The following is an 18999-nucleotide window of genomic DNA, read 5'->3' on the forward strand; positions in this document are numbered from 1 at the left end:
GGTGCCCCCTGCACTCCACGGGGACACAGCATGGAGGGTCCCCAGGGTGACAGAGGCTGATGGCACAGGGCTGCCTGAATGCTGGAGCCCAGCAGGAAGATTCAGCTCCTCTGCTCTTCCTGCTATGCCATCCTCTCCATGTGGGCAGTCTGGGAGATGGGGATACCCCAAAAGGATTTCACATTCTGCAGGACCAGAGCACCCCCCCTGCCCAGCTGGGCCCCTGCAGCCCCTCCAGCTCTGCCCAGCACCAAGGTCTCTGCTCAGGAGGGAGATGGGGCAGGATCCCTTGGGAAATGGCTCCAGGGCCATAAAGGAGCTGAAGGTGCTGCCCTCAGGAGCCCCTGAGCGGGTGGGGTGTGCTGGGCATCGGTGGCTGCTGAGGGCTTGGCTCTCACAGCATCCTTTGTCCTCTCCGCTCCTCGCCTTCCTCGTTCTCTCCTTTTAAAGCCCTCGGGCTGTGCAGGGCCGGGACAATCTCCTGGCCCCAGCCCAGGACGTGGCTGCTCTGCCAGCGCTCAGCTGGGCTTTGTGCCCCTGCCGGCCGTGCAGGAACCTCCTGTGCCATCGCACCTCGGGGCAGGTCCCACGGCTCAGAGCAGGGCTCAGAGGGTGTGGGAAGTGATCCCCAAGCCCCCTCAGCCACCCTGCATCCCCCGTGTCCCACCCAGCTGTGGGGTCAGCAAGAGCCAGATGTGTGCAGCTGCAGCTGGGGCACACAGCTCCCCCAAACCCCCCTGTCCTGGGCACCACGAGGAGAAGCAGGATGGGACCATCCCTAGGGACACCTTGGGGACCTTGCCACCTGCAGCCCATCCCGCTCCAAGCAAGATTTGACCACGGAGCCCTTGCCCCGCTCGAGTTCAGGCTCCATCTCCTTTGTTACACGTTTATAGCAGAGGCAGAAGGGCTGCAGGAATGTGCTGCTGGGATCCGGGAGCTGTAAATCCCAGCCTTTGTTGTGCTTGGGCCGCACTAAATCACCGCTTTTCCCTCTGAATACTAATCTCCTCCAAAAGTGCTGACCGGGGCATCTTTTCCCAGCAGCTTTCAGGGGAAGAGGCTGACGCAAGGCCCGGGGCTGGCGCTGCCACAGGAGCAGCATCCAGCTGAAATCCCCGGCTCCAGGGCAAGGTGCTGAGGCAGAGTGGAAATTTTCCAGGGTAGAAATCCATTTTGATTTGGGTGGAACGTACATCTTTGAGTTAAGTCTGTAGCTTGCTGTTTAGTCTGAGTGCCTGTTCTCTAGAAGGGCTGAAGGACAAGAAATAAAGGGGGAGGAGGGGGGCAGACAGAGCAGGGCAACCTGGCCCAGGAGTTCTCTCTGAAGAATTAATTGTCACAGACATCTTTCATGAAAAATCCTTTCCTTAGGATTTATTCTCCTGAGCAGCTGAGAGGCCTCAGGAACAAAATGTAAGCAATGGTTATCTGCTGCTGTGGAATGCAACAGGTGCATCTGGGATTGGTCTCGTGTGGTTGTTTCTAATTAATGGCCAATCACAGCCCAGCTGGCTCAGACTTTCTGTCCAAGCCACAAATTTTTGTTATCATTCCTTCTTTTTCTATTCTTAGCCAGCCTTCTGATGAAATCCTTTCTTCTATTCTTTCAGTATAGTTTTAATATAATATATATCATAAAATAATAAATCAAGCCTTCTGAAACATGGAGTCAGATCCTCGTCACTTCCCTCATCCTAAGACCCCCGTGAACGCGGTCACAATTAGTGGCAAGTGTCACTCGGAATCAGGGGAATGAATATGTATGAACCTATGGTGAAATTGCATGCATATGTATTTGAGAGGGGGATAAGAGGGGATCCGGAGTTCCCAGAGGTACACGTGTCACGATTCCCACATGCATCCAGCGCTGTAATAAAGCTGTAATAAACATACCAGCTTTACAACTTTCACAAAAGTTGTGGAGTTTTGTTTATCTCCCCAAAACAGTGCTGGGACGGACACGGGCGCCACAACACCCGGCTCGGGGCTGGAGCAGAAAGAGTGTGAGGATGCCCAGGGGAAGGATAAACAGCCGAGGAGCTGCTTGTGCAGGCTGAGGGGAGACTGGAAGGTGTTTGGCACCGGCGCGGCTGGAAAAGCTCTCCCCACGCCAAAGCACACACGGCCTTGGATCTCCTCAGCGTTTCGTTTGCCCGGCGCTGCAGAACAGAATCCCGTGATTTATGGGGCTCCACGGGGGTCGTTTCCTCCCCTCGCTCAGAAGGTCATGCAGCAGAATCTCTGCCTCTCCCCCCTGCGTGCCTGCAGGGTACGGGGTCCTGGGAAGGTGCCCGGGGTCCCCACATGCCAGGCAGAGGTGAGTGAGAGTGGCCATGTCCCCAAGAGCCTCCCCAAGGCAGCAGCGACCTGTGAGGCTGAGGAAAAAAGCTGTCTGGTTTTTTGGTCTGAAAATGGGTTTGTTCAGAAGTGTGGAAAGGGTCTCTCTTGCCTCTGCCCGCCCCAGGGTGGGCTCCCCTGGGAGGAGGGAGGCTGGCACAGCCTGTGCCCCCTTCAGGCTGAACACGGGGCTGGTGGGCACTGCAGGACATCCAAGGAAGAGAGCCCCAGCTTCCAGATCTTTCTAAATTGAAAACACAGGAGGCAAACGGACACATGATCTCTCACACAAACACCAGTGTGATGTGGTGGTGCAAGGCTGGAGGATGGGGACGTGGGAGGCACCAGAGCCCACCCAGAGCCCACCCACGGCAGGGCAGTGCCCAGGTGATGCCAGGGCTCCCTGCCAGCCCCTCTGCTCTCTCCATCTCTGAAACTTCTCAGCCGAGGAATGTGCTGCTGCCTCGGCAGCCGGCGCTGGCTGGCTCTGCCTTCATCCCGTCCAGCCTCCTCCTCTCCCTCCGCCCGGAGCAGGGGCTGAGCCCTCGGAGCCGGCACAGCTCCGTGCTCGGATGGGGCAGGGAGCTCTCCGGGCCGGCTGGCAAATGAAGGAGCCGTTCCCTGATCATTTCACCCCAAACCTCCCCGGGCTTCCAAAGGCTGCCAGAGAAAGCCAGGCGGGTTTGGGAGTGGAGCAGTCCCGGGCTGGAACAGCAGGCGGGAGGAGACGCCTCCTTTCCTCACTGTGGCGCTAAGAGGCAGCAGTGACTCCATGTCGCAGACATCGTTTATGGAAAATCCTTTCCTTAGGATTTTTCCTCCTGAGAAGCTGAGAGGCCTCAGGAACAAAATGTAAGCAATGGTTATCTGCTGCTGTGGAATGCAACAGGTGCATCTGGGATTGGTCTCATGTGGTTGTTTCTAATTAATGGCCAATCACAGCCCAGCTGGTTCGGACTCTCTGAGATACAAGCCTTTGTTATTCATTCTTTCTCTATTCTTAGCTAGCCTTCTGAGGAAATCCTTTCTTCTATTCTTTTAGTATAGTTTTAATGCAATATATATCATAAAATAATAAATCAAGCCTTCTGAAGCATGGAGTCAGATCCTCGTCTCTTCCCTCATCCTCAGACCCCTGTGAACACGCTCACAACTCCACAGCAAGGTGTTATTTTATTGAAACAACATTTGTTCCATTTATTAGACACAGACCCAGCACTGTAGACGGGCTGGGTGAACAAGGAGAGGCTCAGGTACAGAGCTAAGGACACAGGACACCTGACAGCTGGCTCTGTGTTGCTGTAGGAGCCTGAGGCCTTGGGTTTAAAGTGCTGCTCCTACCTGAGCTTGGAGAACTGGCTCTCAGTCGGGTTGTTCTAAAGGCTGGCTGACCTCTGGAAGAGACATTTCATTCCTACTTAGCACCAAATCTAATTTTACAGTAAGTATAAATATACATATTTAAAATCCATAATGTGAGTAATTTCTCAGTATTTACATAGGACAGAGTAAAAAATTTAACAAATGCTAAAAACAGCTTTTCAGAATCCTCTGAGAGTCTGGCAAAAACTGAGCACGTGAGGAATCACTTTGCAAGCGTGGAGAGCACTTGGTGTGTGTTCTGAGCCTGGTGAGGATTAACCAAAGCTCCACCCTTAGGAGAGGTGTGCAGGTCCAGGTTGCTCCCTCCTGTGACCCAGAGGGATCCTCAAAGTGCAAGTCAGATTCTGTCACAGTGTGTGGCACCTGCACAGCTCCCACACTCACAGGCTGAGGCTGCTCCTGTCCAGCAAGGCCTGAAGCCCTTCTGGTCAGTGCTACCACCAAGTGCTGCTCCCTCCCTCCCTGTGGCCACCCCCTCCTCAGTAAAACTGTGGCCACGTGGGTTCTTGTGGGCTGCTCACTGGCTAAAACACCCAAAGCAGGACCAAGAGCCTGAGATGTGACCCTCAGGACAAGCTGCTGGCCCTGGGTGTGTGGGGATGTTCCTGCAGAGGATTTCACACTGCAGAACAGGCTTTGCTGGAGCCCAGCCCAGCTTGTTCTGTGCACAGGCCATTCTAACACGAAAAGCTGCCTTTGCTAAGCACAAACACCTGCTCAGGAACAGCACAGACAGCAGCACCATTATTAACATATTTACACCATAAGTTAAAAGTAGCAGGGCAAGGATCCAGCACAAAAGAGATGTCTGGGGCCATCCAGACAGCAGTGGCCTAGTTGCTAACAAGCTTGGGACAGAGAGGCCCCTGAGGGCTACTGCCTCCTTGTGTAGAGCAGCCTCCTGGGAAATCCCTGCTCCCTTTGCAGGAGCTGTGGAGATGGAAACTGCTTCCTCCCAGTGCTGGCTCCAGGTTAGGCTCCATTGGCACCAGCCTTGCTGCTCTGGGATGCTTCCATTTTGGTCTAGGGGCAAAAAAGAAAAGGGCAGATTTTAGGCAGTACAAATTCTTGAAATTCAGAATCTTTTCTGAAGGTGTTTTCCCATTTAGCATGGGAAGCTGCTCTGGAGAGTTGATAGGGAGCAAAGTTCTTCAGGTTAAAGGAGACAGGAGCCTGTCTGGACTCCCAAACTTGCCTTAAGCAGCATCCCAGATGTGCACATAAGCACCTGAACTGAAATCAAATATTCACAGAAAGAAAATGGGCAAAACAAAGACAATCACTGCAGAAATATTTTTACAGCTACAAAGGGGCTCTTACCCTGCTGACCCCAAGGGAAGGCTGGTCTGTCCCACTGGCCCAAGGCAGATTATTAAAGACTACAAGGATATACCAGTAATTCCCCCCAGTTTGACTGCTCTCTGCAATGTGTGGTATCTTTGTATTGAACAGCCCCCAGTTCTCATCCAGTTTCTCCAGCTGCTCCCTGAACTCAGCAGCATTCACAGCATCCTGCACTCCAAACTTCCTCAGTTTGGCTGCAAGCTGTGTGAAGAACAATCTCCTTTGGGAAGTGTAAGGACTCTGACAGGCTCACCTCTCGTGGGGGAGGCTTCACTGCTGCTTCAGAGAATGGCAATTTCTCTGTTGGCTGGGACACAAATTCTTCAGTCTTTAAGGAAAAAGCAGCTGTAAGTCACAGAACCCTCTCAGAAAGACCCAAACCCCCCAGGCCCTTCTCCCTTCTGACAAGGCTGTTCCCTGCTAACTCTGTGAAAGCTGTGCTGGCATTTCCATTGTTTCCCCAGCACAATTTAACTATGTGGAAATATTTCTGGCAGTTGATACAATATTCTTTGATTCCTGCTGCTGCTTTTATCAGCTGGGACTAATCTAAGGAATTCACTGCAGTGTGATGCTGAGAACCATATGCTCTGGCTTTCTTACTCCAGGTATTTTGGCTCATTTTGTCCTGGACAACTGAACCCAAATTCACTAAGAGGGCTAAAAACAAGTCCTCTTGAACTGGCTCCTCTGAGCTGAATGTACCTGGGCTGAGGCCTGAAGCAATTCAGGCTGAGGCTGAGTCCTCCCTGGCTGGGAGCCAGCACCATGGTACTCAATAACCAGCTGCTCCCAGGCACAGCACCAGTTGTGCCACAGCAGATCCCTGCTCCCTTCCCTTGCCTCTCAAATCAGAACATGCAAGTGAGAGGCTCTTGGAGTGAAAAACACCCACACAGTGCAAGAACAGACACTGCTCGTGCTCTGTGCTGTGGTGTCAAACACTGGGTTTGTCCAGCTTTGGAAAGGTTTGGTCACACCCAATTCCCAACCATTTCAGCACAAGTTTTCCTGCTTGCACACTGCTGTTTCTAACCTTTCTTCCCTGTACAACAGGGGCAGGATCCAGGAGGGTCTCCTGACCTTCAAGCACAGATGTCATCACTCCAGCAGCTTCAGTTGTCTGCTGAAGAACACAGAATCACAACTTCAGTCCACTTGTAGGCTCAGAAAACAAGATTCTATCAAAGTCCTTCATTTTTATAATGCATAATGGTTGAGCTATTAACCTAAGAGCTTTATTCAAACCACTTGCCTTGCTCTGTGGAATGGGAACAGATTGTGGCTTTATATCTATTAAGTACAAGGCACGGGAAAGCAGGAGGAGGGAAGAAGGAATGTTCTCCTTTAAATGCAGATCCAGCCACTGTTGGAAAAAAACAGAAGGAAAAATTGCTTCATATTGGCTTTATGTGAGTATTTATTAATACAACACTCTGTCCTTAAAGCAATCTTGAGTTTGGATAATACAGTTTTAAGTTACCATCATGAGAAGAAATGGGTCTGAAGAGTTAGGACTACCCACTTAACCAAATAGAACCAGGGCCAGACAGGAGCAGGGTGTTCTCTTTAGTCTAAGACATAATCTGGACCCTTCATGCCTTAGAGCTCAGCTCTGTGGGTGAGGATAATACAGTGTTAAGTTACCATAATGAGAAAAAATGGGTCTGAAGAGTTAGGAATACCCCCCACTTCAAACAGAACCAGGGCCAGATAGGAGCAAGGTGGTTTTCTCTTTAGTCTAGGACATAATCTGGATCCTTCACGCCTTAGAGCTCAGCTCTGTGGGTCAGGATCCAACTTGAAATTCATGCATGAATTCTCAGGAAGCTGTGCCTGCTGCCTGTCCTGAGCCCTGCCTGGAGCCTGTCCTCTGATGAACCTCACAGCAGCCCAGGCCAGGGCACACTCACCTGGCCCAGCTGCTCCTTCAGCTGCTCCTCAGAGAGCCCCAGTGACCGCATGCCCCTGGCCCTGCAGGCGCTCTGCAGCTCTGCCACGCTCAGGCCACAGACCCCTTCCTTGGCAATCATCTGCAATGAACAGCAACATTCCCATGCAGGCACAGGGCAAGCCAAGAGCCTGCTGCACCTGAAAGGGCTTCTGGAGGTCCCCAGTCCAATCTCCTGCTCAAAATTGTTCAGTATTTGTGCTTTGAACCTCTTTAGGGATGGGGATTTCGCAACCTGTTTTCACTGTTTACCCACTCACTGATTTTAATTTTTTTTCTTATCAAGATGAAATTTCCCTTGCTGCAACTTATGGCCACTACCTCTGCACGTGTAAGCCTGGTTCCATTTTCCAAATAACCCCATTGCACATCCAAAAAAGCATCCCTTTTTTTATAAGTTAGCATGACTCCAAAAGGAAACGTTCTAGTGGCAATATCTGCAATGCCAGACTGCAGGGAGGTGAACTCTCATTCTGTTTTCTCTTCTGGGATGTGTCCTGGGGAGGATCTGACTCTCATCAACAGCAATCTCCCCTGCTGTGAGGGGGTGTGGGCAGCTCCTGGCTGCTGCTGCTGCTGCTGCAGACCCACCTCGTCATCGGCCTTGATGCTGCGCAGCCGCATCAGCAGCTGGAAGCGCAGGAGGTTGTTGGTGCCCAGGGGCTGCAGCTCCAGCAGCTTGCACAGGGCCACCAGCTGGGGCCTCTCCAGGTGCTCCAGGGTCAGCTCGTCCTCAAAGAGCTTGGAGAAGCGCACAATCTCCTGTGTGCTGGGCTGCTGGCCACTGGGACGGAGCTGGGGGAGGCACCAAGAGCCATGAGCTGAGCAGGATCCCCAGCTGGAACCTCCCCACCTTCCCCTTCCTCCCAGGGGAATTCCTGTCCCTGCTGGAGACAGCACCATACAGGGGCATCTTCACCTGGGAAACTCCCCACCTTCCCCTTCCTCCCAGGGGAATTCCTGTCCCTGTTGGAAATAGCAGGATACAGGGGCATCTTCACCTGGGAACCTCCCCATCTTCCTCTTCCTCCCAGGGGAATTCCTGTCCCTGCTGGAGACAGCACCATACAGTGGCATCTTCACCTGGGAACCTCCCCACCTTCCCCTCCCTCCCAGGGGAATTCCTGTCCCTGCTGGAGACAGCACCATACAGTTCAAAGTCACAGGAGCTGAGGCAAGGCACAAACAGCCCTGAGTGGGATCCCCAGCTGGGAATTTCCTTCCCCTTTCTCACAGGGGAATTCCTGTCCCTGCTGGAGACAGCACCATACAGTTCAAAGTCACAGTGAAACTGTTACTGAGTGGCCACTGGAGTTTCCAGGAGGTGAAAGGTGTGCCCTGCCAGGCTGGGAATCCCTGTGAGCAGGGCTCTGCTGCTGGGACACAAGGTACAAACAGCCCTGAGTGGGATCCCCAGCTGGGAATCTCCCCCCCTTCCCCTTCCCCTCCTCACTGGGGAATTCCTGTCCTTGCTGGAGATACAGTTCAAAGTCACAGTGAAACTGTTATTGAGCAGCCACTGGCAGTTCCAGAGGGTGAAAGGTGTGCCCTGCCAGGCTGGGAATCCCTGTGAGGAGGGCTCTGACTGCAGGGTGGGCAGGGAGGCACCCAGGGAGCAGCAGCTGCTCTGTCCCCGCAGCCCTGGTACAAATGCTCTGCTCTCTGCCCCAGGCAGCAGCTCTAAAGGTGTGTCTGTGCCATGGCTGCCATCCTACCTCGTGCAGGTAAAAGAATTGTTTCCCTTTTCCTGTGTCTGCCTTGTTCCTTTTGGCCATCTCTGCAATGGTCTCCCGCAGGAACTTGGCTAACTCCAGCCTTGCATTCAGCTTCTTCTTCAGCTTCTCTTCCTTCATTTGGGAAATACAAAGTTATAAATCAGAAAATGGAATTGCTGTGCACATTCCTTCTGATCCCTGTCTGCAGCACAACCTTCCAGAGTTTGTGGGGGTCCTCAGTATGAGGTGAGAGATGAGAATTTGACTCCATGTCTCAGAAGGCTGGTTTATTATTATACTATATTAATTATATATTATTTAATTAATATATATTATTTAATTATTTAATTATTATATATAATATATAATTACATATATTATTATTTAATTATTATATAATTAATTATATATATACATACTATATATTATATTATATATAGTGTATATGATATCTACTATATATGATATAATATATATTCTATATATTATATACTAAATATTATATACTAAATATTATATTTTATACTATATATTATATACTATATATTATATTATATTTTAAAACTATACTAAAGAAAGAGAAAGGATACAGACAGAAGGCTTAACAAGAATGAATAATAAAAACTTGTGGCTCCTCAGAGCCTGGCTGTGATTGGTCATTAAGTTAAAACAATTCACATATTGGATAAACAACCTCCAGACCACATTCTAGAGCAGCAAACACAGGAGAAAATCCTGGGCAAAGAGGACTTTTCAGAAAATATGACAGTAATATCACAGAGCTCAGGAATGAGCTGGGAATGCCTCAAGCATGGGGTGAGGCTGATGCTCACTGGCAGCACAGACAGGGAACAGCAGCCCTGCACAGCTGCACAGATGTTCTGAGGAGCTGGGGACACTCCACAAACCTTTTTTGACTCCGTCTCAAACGTCGAGGGCAGCATGTCAGGGAAGAGCTTCAGGAACACAGGTAACAGAAATTCCATGAAGGGAACAATGACAAACACCAGGAAGGGAACCAGCCTGAAGAGATCTGCACAAGTTCTCAGCAGCTGTAGGGAGAAAAGCACAGCAGGGATTACCAAAGTGTGCCCAAAGAAGGGGTTAAGCCTCTTACTGCATCACTTTATCCAGGTGTTGTTGACAGCAAAAGATTTTAAAATCACAGAAAAATCGGGGAGCTAGAAAGAAATTTAGGCTTAGTAGGCCCTGGGAAAGTTAGGCCTTGTATTCTATTCTACTCTGTATTTTACATATATGTATAGTTATAGTTATATTATATATAATATAATACAAAAATAATACTATATATATATATATATATAATATACTGTGATATATATATAGTATTATATATAATATTATATATTATATCTATTATATATAGTGTTATATACATACAGTATTATATCTATATAACTATATATAGTTATATATAGTAATATATATAATATTAGTTTATTAGATTAGGCCTTGCTAGATCACATGAAACTGCACCTGTGTAGTCAGTATATGATAAATGATGTAATTGTTAGATATGATTAGATATAATTATTGTTTAAAGAATCATGAGAAATGATGTTAGGGGTTTGAGGAGATCAGGAGAAATCCAGGCTTGGATGAAATCAATGTATTCAACAGAACAATGTAAGTTTAATAACTAATATGTAAGTTATATAATGATAGAATATAAAACACGTTCAGCTCAAAACCATGTTGCAGTCAGATTTTGGTCTGTACCCCTGACCTAAATAAAAGCACCTGCATATAATTATTCTGTAATTATGTATTCCTGAACGTTAACATTGTGGCACTCACCCTTCTCCTCTCCCTCCTGGTGAGCACCTGCCCGTGCAGCAGCCTCCACACCATCCTGGCAGCCACCTTGGTGTCAATCCAGAGCAGGTGGAACCCATGGTAGTAATGCTTCAGCTCATCCACGACTCTCTGTCTCAAGGATTTCCTCCCTGCAGGAGCCACCACTGTCTGCTTGGCCAGGCTTTTAGCAGCTTTAGCTCCCTGGTTCCTGGGTTTTCCGTGGGGCTCCCCTGGCAGCAGCTGCTGGGAGCTGCTGGAGGTGTGCAGGGTGTGGGCAGGTGAGCGAGGCAGGCAGGCTCGGCGTGCCCAGGCCTGGCTCTTGGAGTCCCTGCAGCTCCAGGCGAGCTGGGGATCCACCAGCTGGACAAGAGCAGAGGCTGGGGAGCATGGAGGGCTGCAGTGAGCCAGGAGACGGGAGCCCCTGAAACTGGAGAGGTGTTTGGGTAAGAGCAGGGCAGCAGAACCCAGTGCCAAAGTGTCAGGAAATCCCTCTGGCTGTGCTGGGCAGCCCAGACCCTGCCAGGGGGCTCAGAGACCCTGGCATAGAGCCCAAAATGCCCCTGTGGGTTTGATTATGACCAAGTGGAGCAAGTTATCAACCCCAGATGAAGATCTGCAAGCCATAACAAATTAAGTAGAATAATAGTGGAGTTATCACGGGGTGGAAAAGTAGATTATGGGGGTTCAGGAGGCAAGATGGAGGGAACTGGCTGTGTCCAGCCTTTCTCCTTCTTGGCCTCCATCTTCTGCTGTGATGGTGGCACTTACAGATTGGTTTAGAGTAGAAGCTCACTGTCTAACGTAGGTGATAGACATTGGGAAGTAATTGTAAACATTGTACACGTAGTTTTTAGTATAAAGACATAACCCTGCCCTGGGGCAGGCAGAGTGCCTGGAACTGTCCTGCTGGATGGACCTCGGCAGGGCAGGAGAAAGAATTTTATAGATAAGATACAATAAACAACCTTGAGACCGAGAAATGAAGAGCTCTGACTCCTTCTTCAAGCGCCGGGCTGGGAAAAGAGACTTTCCAACTTTTCTCGGGGTCACTCTGACAAGCTAAAGATCCCGACACGAGGCATCACACCCAAACCGGCCCCTCAGCACCAAACCAGCCCCGTGAAATCGCTTTAGTGCTGAGAGCCCGATCCCCAGCAACGGCTGCAGTACCGACAAGCCGTGCTGTGCCCTTCCCTGAGAGGGGGAGCCCCGCCGCGTCTCCCGGAGCCGCTTTAACGGGGAATGGATAAAAGCTCCAAACCCCCCCCCAGGCCCGTCCGACCCCGCGCGGGCTCACCTGGCCCTGGCCGCAGCCAGGAGCGCGTTACAGCCGCACGCAGCCATTGCTGGGCCGGGCGCGGCGGGCCCTCAGCCCCGGTAGCGGCGGGGGGCGGCGGCAGCTCCGGCGGGCGCCGGGGGCCGCCGGGGCCCGGCCGGCCCCATCCCCGAGCGCTGCCGGGCGCGTCGGGGCCGGACCGGGGGCTGCCACGCTGCCCCTCTCCGGTCCCGGTGCTCGTGGCAGTCCCGGAGATGCCAATTTCTGTCCCGGTGCCCCGGTGCCGGTTCCGCTTCCGGTTCCGGTCACCGCCGGACGCACTCCTCCTGCCCCGCCCACCCGTCCCGTCGTGCCCCGCGCGCGCCGCTCTGACCCGTGGCCGCTCTGTGGTGAATGCACCATGACGCCATCGCGCCGCGCCACGCCCTGCTCGACTCCAGCCAATCAGAAGTCAAAATCGCTGTCCTGCCGGAGGTCCGCCCAATGGGAGCGCAGTGGGGCGGGGCCTGACCCGAGGAGCCCTCGGGAAAAGCCGCTGATTGGGCGCGCGAGAACGGCGGCGGCGCGCGGGCTGTGACGTCACGCGGCGATGGCGTGACGCCATCGCGAGACGGGGTAGTTTTGCGTGACGTCACGCGCGTGGCAAGACGCTCGGGACCGGCCCGCGGGGCCCTGAGGCCTCGGGCGGAGCCGCACTGGGGCCTTAAAGCGCATCCAGGATTGAAAAATGCGTATTTTATGATTGGCCTGTTGCAATTAAATTGAATATTATATGAATAATTAAAATGAATATTATATGTGTTGTGTTAGAAAATAATGCTGTATTAATTCTCTTAAGTAGTGTGTTAAATATAGCTTTGGGTTATAAAAAATGTTAAAATAGAAACTATGCTATGTAGGATACTATTTTTAAAGAAAGGACTCACAGCGAGATAGCAGCCACAGGACACCTGAATCTTTCAGAGAAAAAGAATTTATTGCCTTCTTATCAGGAGAAACGAACTTCTTCCCACCTCGAAGGTGCTGTTAGGATTCAGAGGAAGAAGTTGATGATGAGCAGACAGAATCCTGTGTTTGAATGGAATTTATGCATCATGTATGAGGTGTATGAATATCCAACAGGTTATTGTTTTTAAGGGTTATTCCTCTGTTAACGTGGGTCCTTTTTCGGGCTCGTGCTGTCCAGAAAAAGGTACCCGGAAGTCCGCAATTCTTTGTACTCGTTGTCTCATATTGTCTTAATTCAAATTGTCCAAATTATTATTACTCTAATTGTATTACTATTTTTATAACCATTTTATTCCTATTAAACTTTTAAAATTTAAAAAAAAAAAGTGATTGGCATTTTTCACAGCTGAGGGATGGGTGGAACACACTGACAGCTCAGAAACGTTCCCAGCAGGTGAGAGGTGACTTGATCCCTTGGAATTTTTAAGGTCCCTTCCAACCAGAGGCATTCTGAGATTCCATTAAATATTACCTGGTTTTCAGAGACTAGAGGGGAAACAAAACATTCAATTTTCCCAGTGAAAAAAGGGTCTGGAACCTTTTGGTTAATGAATGCCCAAACATTGAACAGAGTTTTAAAAAGTAGAAAATAAAATAGGGTAGAGGGGTGAAAAAGGGACAGAGCTCCCGAATCTGCTGCCAAAGCTCCCAGTTTAAAGTGTTTAAAGGGCTTTAAACTGGGCTTTAAACACATTTAGATTATGTATAAAAGAGCTTTTCCTGTGGGAATGAGGGACATAGATGAGTCTCCTCTCCTATTCCTGAGGAGACCCTATGGCTGTTCTTGCGCTGTGCACGGGCCTTTAGGAAGGTCCCTAAAGTGAGGAGCAGAATCAATTTTTAAATTTCCTTTCTTACAGCTCTTCCCAGGCCAGCCCCTCGTCCCTCTTGTCCGAGGGGCCCAGAAAAGGACACAAATCCCGCCCAGTCCCCTCTTGTCCCCGGCTCCTCTCAGGGGTCACGCCGCCGCCACACCGGGCCGAACTACACCTCCCGTGATGCCTCGCGGCGGGCACCGCCCCGGCGGCCAATGGGCGAGGGCGGCGCGTGCGCGCGCGGCTGCGCAGTGCGGCGGCGGCGGGGGGCGGGCGGGGGCGGAGGCGCTCGGCGGGGCCGCACCGGCACAGCCGCTCCAGCGCCGCCGCCGCCGCCAGCGCCTCCCTCGGCCGCCGACCCGCCGGACCCGCCGGGCCCCGCCAGCGCCTCCCTCGGCCGCGGCGGGCGCTGGGGGCGGGCGGCCTCCCCGGGGCGGAGCCGGCGCCAGCGGCGGGGGCGCGGAAATCGAGGCCGGGGCTCCGTCGCGGCCTTGCTGGTGCTGCGGGAGGAGGAGGAGGCGGAGGCCCCGCGCCGCCCCCGCCGCCGCCTTTGTCTGCGCGGGGCCGGGCGGACGCGGCGGGGCCGTGAGAATGGAACTGACTGAAGGTGAGCGCGGGGCCGCGGCGGCCCCGGGGCGGAGGGGCCGCGGCCGCCATGTTGCTGAGGGAGCTGCGGCGGTACCGGGGCGGCGGGGCCGGGCCCCGGGCAGAGCCCGGCCAGGGCAGAGCCCGGTCGGGACAGGCCCCGGCTCTGCGGGACCCCCGGCTGGCTCCGCGCTCCCCGCTCCGGCCCCGCCGTTCTCACCGGGGCCGAGCCCCGTCCTGCTGCGGGGTTTGCCCACCGGAGCCGTCGGTGTCACCGTGCCGCGGCCTCCGCAGCTCGAGGAACGGGGTCTCATTGGGCGCGGGAAGAGCTGCGCATCAGCGAAGGGTTTGTTGTTGCTCTGCTGTTGTTTTTCTGCGGTGCTGTTGCGTTGTGCTGCACTTTGTTGTGGTCTCGCTGTGCTTTCGTTTCGCTGTCGTTGCGCTCGGTTGTTTCAGTGCAATTTGTTGTTAAAAGTCTTAATGATGACACAGTTCTACAGATCTATACTAGCCCGAAGGACAGTATGAAGTTGCCAGTTGTTATAGTTGATGGGAAAACTGTAGCACGTTTTGATGGCTGTTCAGGTCTTTCAGTGACCTTTTGCAGAGATGCACAGTGAATACTTTGGTAGTTATATATTTATATTTTTTAATTATTATTATTTTTTTATGAACTGCTTGGAAGGATTTTGCTCCAAAGCCTGAGCATGTGCTTTATGAAGGTGCAGGGTAAGAGTGAAGGATGGTGGTCAAAGACTGTATGTTTTCTTTTAATACAAACATATTTTGTATTTTCCAGTTTCGTGACTTTGCCTGAGTTTGAGGGGGTTTGTGTGAGACACGTTGTGGTTCTTGCCCTGGCTGTGATACCCGACTTCATAGCAGTATTAGCCCATGACTTTTCCTGAAGATCCAGAGTTTTTGCTCCATGTTTTCCGTTTGAATCCCATGGCTCTCTAAACAAATGAGTCTCTGAGCTCCTTTTTCAGACAAACCCCTTTTCTCTGCTGCCCAAATTGCTTCTTTCCACAGCACCGTGGGAAACTTCTTCCAAATGCCCTTATCTAGCCCAGTTACAGACGTGACTGTTTTTTCTGGCATTCAGAAACCAAATACAAAACACCTTTACAAAGGTGTACAGGGGAGCAGCCTCACCTCATGCTTTAAAGTTTGTCAAGAGGCCTCTGATTCACTGCTGGTGTCTGCCAGGAGGAACAGCTCATTCCAGCTGGAGTCAGGAAAAATCCACAGGCTGTGGGTTTCCTGTTAAAGACTCAGGTGCAGGTGAAAATTTGGCGTTGTCTTAACGTGTGCAAACAGAGCTTTGTCTGGGGGATTTGTTCAGGACATGCAGAGAAGGATGGGACAAAGCAGATTGCACAGACTGAATGCAGGGATTAGTAGGAACAATTGTTTTATTTCTCTTTGCAGTTCATACAGTTCTGACCCACCAGGATGATGTTCCAGGTGACAGAGGTGTCCCTCTGGGTCGTGGTTAATGTGACCAGGAGCAGTGGGTGTGCTCAGCTCAGGGGAGGAGTGAGGTGCAGGGTGTGAGAGTGAGGTGTGTGTGAACTGCAGGCTTAGGGCTTTGAGAGGTCAGGAGTGATTGCATCACTTCAGACACCCGGCCTGTCCAGCCAGGCAGCTCTGTCTGTCTGTCTGTCAGACACCTGCAGCAGTGAGCAGCTCCTGAGAGCAGTTGCTGTGTTGTTGGGTGCCTGAGCAGAGCAGCACCAGTGCAGCTCAGATACTTTGGGGTGAAACAGCACAGGAAATGGCAGTAAATATCTGTGGGGTAAGGAGGGGTCGGTAGGATGTGAGCAGAGGTTTGTATCTCTCTGCTTTAGGTCTGTGTGGACAGGAACTGGGTGGTATTTGGACATTAAGATGTCCTGGAACTTCTGCTTTTGAGGCTGGTGATAGAAAGGCCAGCTCAGGGTGACGAGGCAGTGACACCATTCTGAGCACACACGTCTGACTCACAGCAGTGCTTCCAGCTCCTGCCTCACAACACACACCTTCCATCCAAAAAACACCTTACCTCTGACTGCACTAGCCCTGGGTGGGCATTGTCACCAGAAAAGGGTGGGAGAAGGTTTGGTGAAACCTCTGTTTCAAATGTGTGTATGCTGGACTCCATCAGTAGCTGTTGTGGTCACAGCCAGTGTCCCTGATTGGGAATAGAAAAGCTGTGATCACACAGGATTGGAGTTGTTTGATAATCTGAGGTCAGTTGATATTTAGTCCAATGCAGCACGGAAGCAAGGTTTGAGAACTTCAAGTCTTGTTTTCTGAAAGCAAAGTTGAAAAATATTCATACTAAAACTGGTTTTAGATAAGTGGAATTGTTGGTGAAAAGGTGAACCTGGAGGGATACATAATCTCTGCAAAACCTTCCCCTCACTGAGCACTCACTCTTGGAGTGGAACTGGTTTTTTGAGTTGTGCTCAGGATGGGAACTGAAACTACCAGTGTTTACTTAAAGAAGATCTCTACTAGGCTGACCTGCCTTATTCTGTGCTGCTTATATTTTACCATTTACCTTTTCCTCTGTTCCTGTGAATTGTGACTCTCCCTTGGATGACAGGAAAATATTTACAGAAGGTGTGTCAAGTCTCAGTGTTTGTAAATGGCCCTGTGTCCCTGTTTGCCCTGGAAAGGACTTGAGCAGAATGGGGGACTCTCACCTTCAAAGAGGAAATAGGAAATACAGCTGTACTTTTGAAAGTGTTAATTTCAAATTGTTTCATTGTTGATTTCAAGTTGTTTGCAGCTGCTGTGAAGTGTCCATTTCCTATAAACCTTGAAGTGATGAACCTTCTTTATCTGTTCATCTCCAGTGTTGTATCAGTGCAGGATCTGTTATGGGTCATGTTTGGAAGCCAAACTGTACAGTTCACAGGAGGCTGACACGGTGGGTTCATAGAGTCATCACTGGCATAGTGAGAAGAATTTATTCTGGAATACTTTTCTGCAAGATCAGCTGGAAATCCTGTTACCCCGTGGTCTGGGTGGAGTTGCTGTGTGGCAGGGACAGCTCTCTGTGGTGACAGTGGGGTGTTCTTCACATTAGTGCTTAGGAGGGACATCCACAAAGTGATCCTTGCTTGGGTTTGGCTGTTGGGATTGCTGTGTGCTCAGGGTTCCTCACTGTGTCCTGGTGTTGTGGGTCACTCTAGGGCCTGTCCTCTCTCACTGTAATCCTGCCCAGGTGCCACTTCACCGGGCAGCACATGGGGCAGAATTTTGGGCAAGGAGAGTGGGAAGGTCTGGATGTGTTAACAGTGATGGCAGTGAGGGGCAGAGAGCAGCCTCAGTGCTTTGGGGCTGCTGGGGCAGTTTGTGGAGCCCTGACCCTGGTTCTCAGCCTGTACAGAGCTCCTGAGGAACCACTTTGGGATGGGGTATCCCAGCTGTGCAGCACAGGCTGAGAGACACAGGTGAGCTCCAGAATAAATGAAAAAAACATAACTGTTCTTTAACTGGTGGCTCCTAAATGCAGTACTTTGGAGTTCATTAATCCACATTTCTGTCATGTAGCAAAACAAAGCACAAGGGCAGCCACCTCTGCAGAGCCTGTGGGAGCTGCATTGGCAGCTGGGACTGTGCCCTCCCAGCTGTGGATGTTCCTCAAGTGCTGCCACAGCTTCCCAAGAGTTTTTTATAAGTGTTCAGAAGATTGAACCTGGTTTTAGTAAAAAATAAAACCCAGCCTAGTGTGAGAATCTACTGTTTGCTCTTTGGTTTGGCAGATGGAAAGTAACAATTCAGTGGTAGGTTGTACAAATAGTCCCACTTCCTCTTCCCAGAACAGGGGTGGGTTGGGGTTTTTGACCTTGCTGTGCAATCCCAGTGCTGCTCCTCAGCTCTGCTGCCCCTGATGGTGCTGCCTGTGTTGGTTTGCTGGCTGATGTGCAGACCTGTGGAGGAAGGGATGGTTTCATGGCCCCAAGGTTCAAAAGTTCCTGCAATGAGAAAATTCTGCTGCAGAGCCTTGTGCTGTTATCGCCATGAATTGCTTAATTACAGTGACAAACATGCCCAAGTCAATCTCACAGGATGAGGACAAACATCAATTTAATCCAAGTGTGAAGATCATTGAAAAGCATCACCCCAAAACATCCAGCACAAATCTGTTAGAGTTTTTGTTCCTTTTGGAACTTCAGTTACTTTTTGCAGTCTTAGAGGAGGGAAGTTCTCAGTGTTAGGAAATCTCTAAGGTATTGAGATGCACGGCTCTGGGAGGGTGAGAATTGCATGTGGGCAGGGTTTAGTGGAGGTTTTCTTTAGAAGTGTCTGTGGGATGCATTAATGTCATTTCTAACCCAGACCAAAAGGGCACAGTAACCGTCCTGTGTGCCCACACAGGCAGAACAAATACCACGGGGCTGTGTTTGCTTTGGAAGGGCTGAACTAACCTTGTGGGAAGCAAACTGGTGTTTCTTACCTGCAGGTCAGGTCAGTCACTTTGTGTTGCTTCTTGTTGAACATTGAGCTGCTTACATGAATGCCAAAGCCTTCTCTGAGCCTGCAGTTGAGTTTTGGAAGTCTGACTTTGATTGAGTCTGACTGTGGTGTTTTAATACGCACTGGAAGGTTGAAGGTGTGGAATTTCACTCAGTGAGTAACCTCTGGGTTTGGGGGTCTCTTGATGCTGAGCCTCTGAACCATGCAGTGATTAATATTAAAATAAAGTGTGAGGGGCAGGAGAATAATCCTCCTCACACAGCTGCTGGGAGCCAGTGCAGATTGTACCCTGCT

At 50.8% G+C, this 18999-nt stretch overlaps 2 protein-coding genes across 11 annotated transcripts in view; one reads left to right on the top strand and one right to left on the bottom strand.

The window, feature by feature from the left end:
• Positions 1 to 3494: 3494 nt before the first annotated feature.
• On the bottom strand, positions 3495 to 12186 carry LETM2 (leucine zipper and EF-hand containing transmembrane protein 2). 2 transcript variants are annotated; one of them, XM_071454835.1, is made up of 10 exons: positions 11849 to 12186; positions 10552 to 10978; positions 9642 to 9785; positions 8734 to 8865; positions 7610 to 7813; positions 6981 to 7100; positions 6323 to 6433; positions 6104 to 6190; positions 5321 to 5395; positions 3495 to 4746 (listed from the first exon to the last, which is right to left on the bottom strand). In XM_071454835.1, the coding sequence occupies exons 1-10, from the start codon at positions 11893 to 11895 to the stop codon at positions 4696 to 4698; spliced, it is 1398 nt and encodes a 465-aa protein (XP_071310936.1). In that variant the 5' UTR covers positions 11896 to 12186; the 3' UTR covers positions 3495 to 4695. The 2 variants fall into 2 exon arrangements, with proteins under 2 accessions (XP_071310936.1, XP_071310935.1); XM_071454834.1 differs by having other exon boundaries at positions 6104 to 6193; positions 11849 to 12184.
• A 1731-nt stretch (positions 12187 to 13917) lies between these two features.
• Positions 13918 to 18999, top strand: part of NSD3 (nuclear receptor binding SET domain protein 3) — a 40204-nt gene continuing 35122 nt past the window's right edge. For 8 of the 9 annotated variants that reach the window (XR_011683797.1, XM_071454673.1, XM_071454678.1 and 5 more), the window contains exon 1: positions 13918 to 14257. The gene's annotated coding sequence lies outside the window, so the exon portion shown is untranslated. Of the gene's footprint in view, positions 14258 to 14382; positions 14582 to 18999 lie in introns of those variants that run through there. The other variant, XM_071454675.1, reaches the window with a different exon arrangement.

Source organism: Agelaius tricolor, unplaced genomic scaffold (genome assembly GCF_023055355.1).
Source record: "Agelaius tricolor isolate 1412-34295 unplaced genomic scaffold, bAgeTri1.0.p SCAF_41, whole genome shotgun sequence".
Taxonomy (NCBI): domain Eukaryota; kingdom Metazoa; phylum Chordata; class Aves; order Passeriformes; family Icteridae; genus Agelaius; species Agelaius tricolor.

What these genes read in the sequence shown, in the direction of transcription:
- LETM2 (XM_071454834.1), bottom strand. Translation starts at nt 11,895, where the DNA reads ATGGCTGCGTGCGGCTGTAACGCGCTCCTGGCTGCGGCCAGGGCCAG. An exon ending in AATTCTTTTACCTGCACGAG is followed by an intron (nt 7,814 to 8,733) that starts GTAGGATGGCAG and finishes TGCCTCCCCCAG; the next exon opens with CTCCGTCCCAGTGGCCAGCA. An exon ending in CTGTTGTACAGGGAAGAAAG is followed by an intron (nt 5,396 to 6,103) that starts GTTAGAAACAGC and finishes TTTTCCTTAAAG; the next exon opens with ACTGAAGAATTTGTGTCCCA.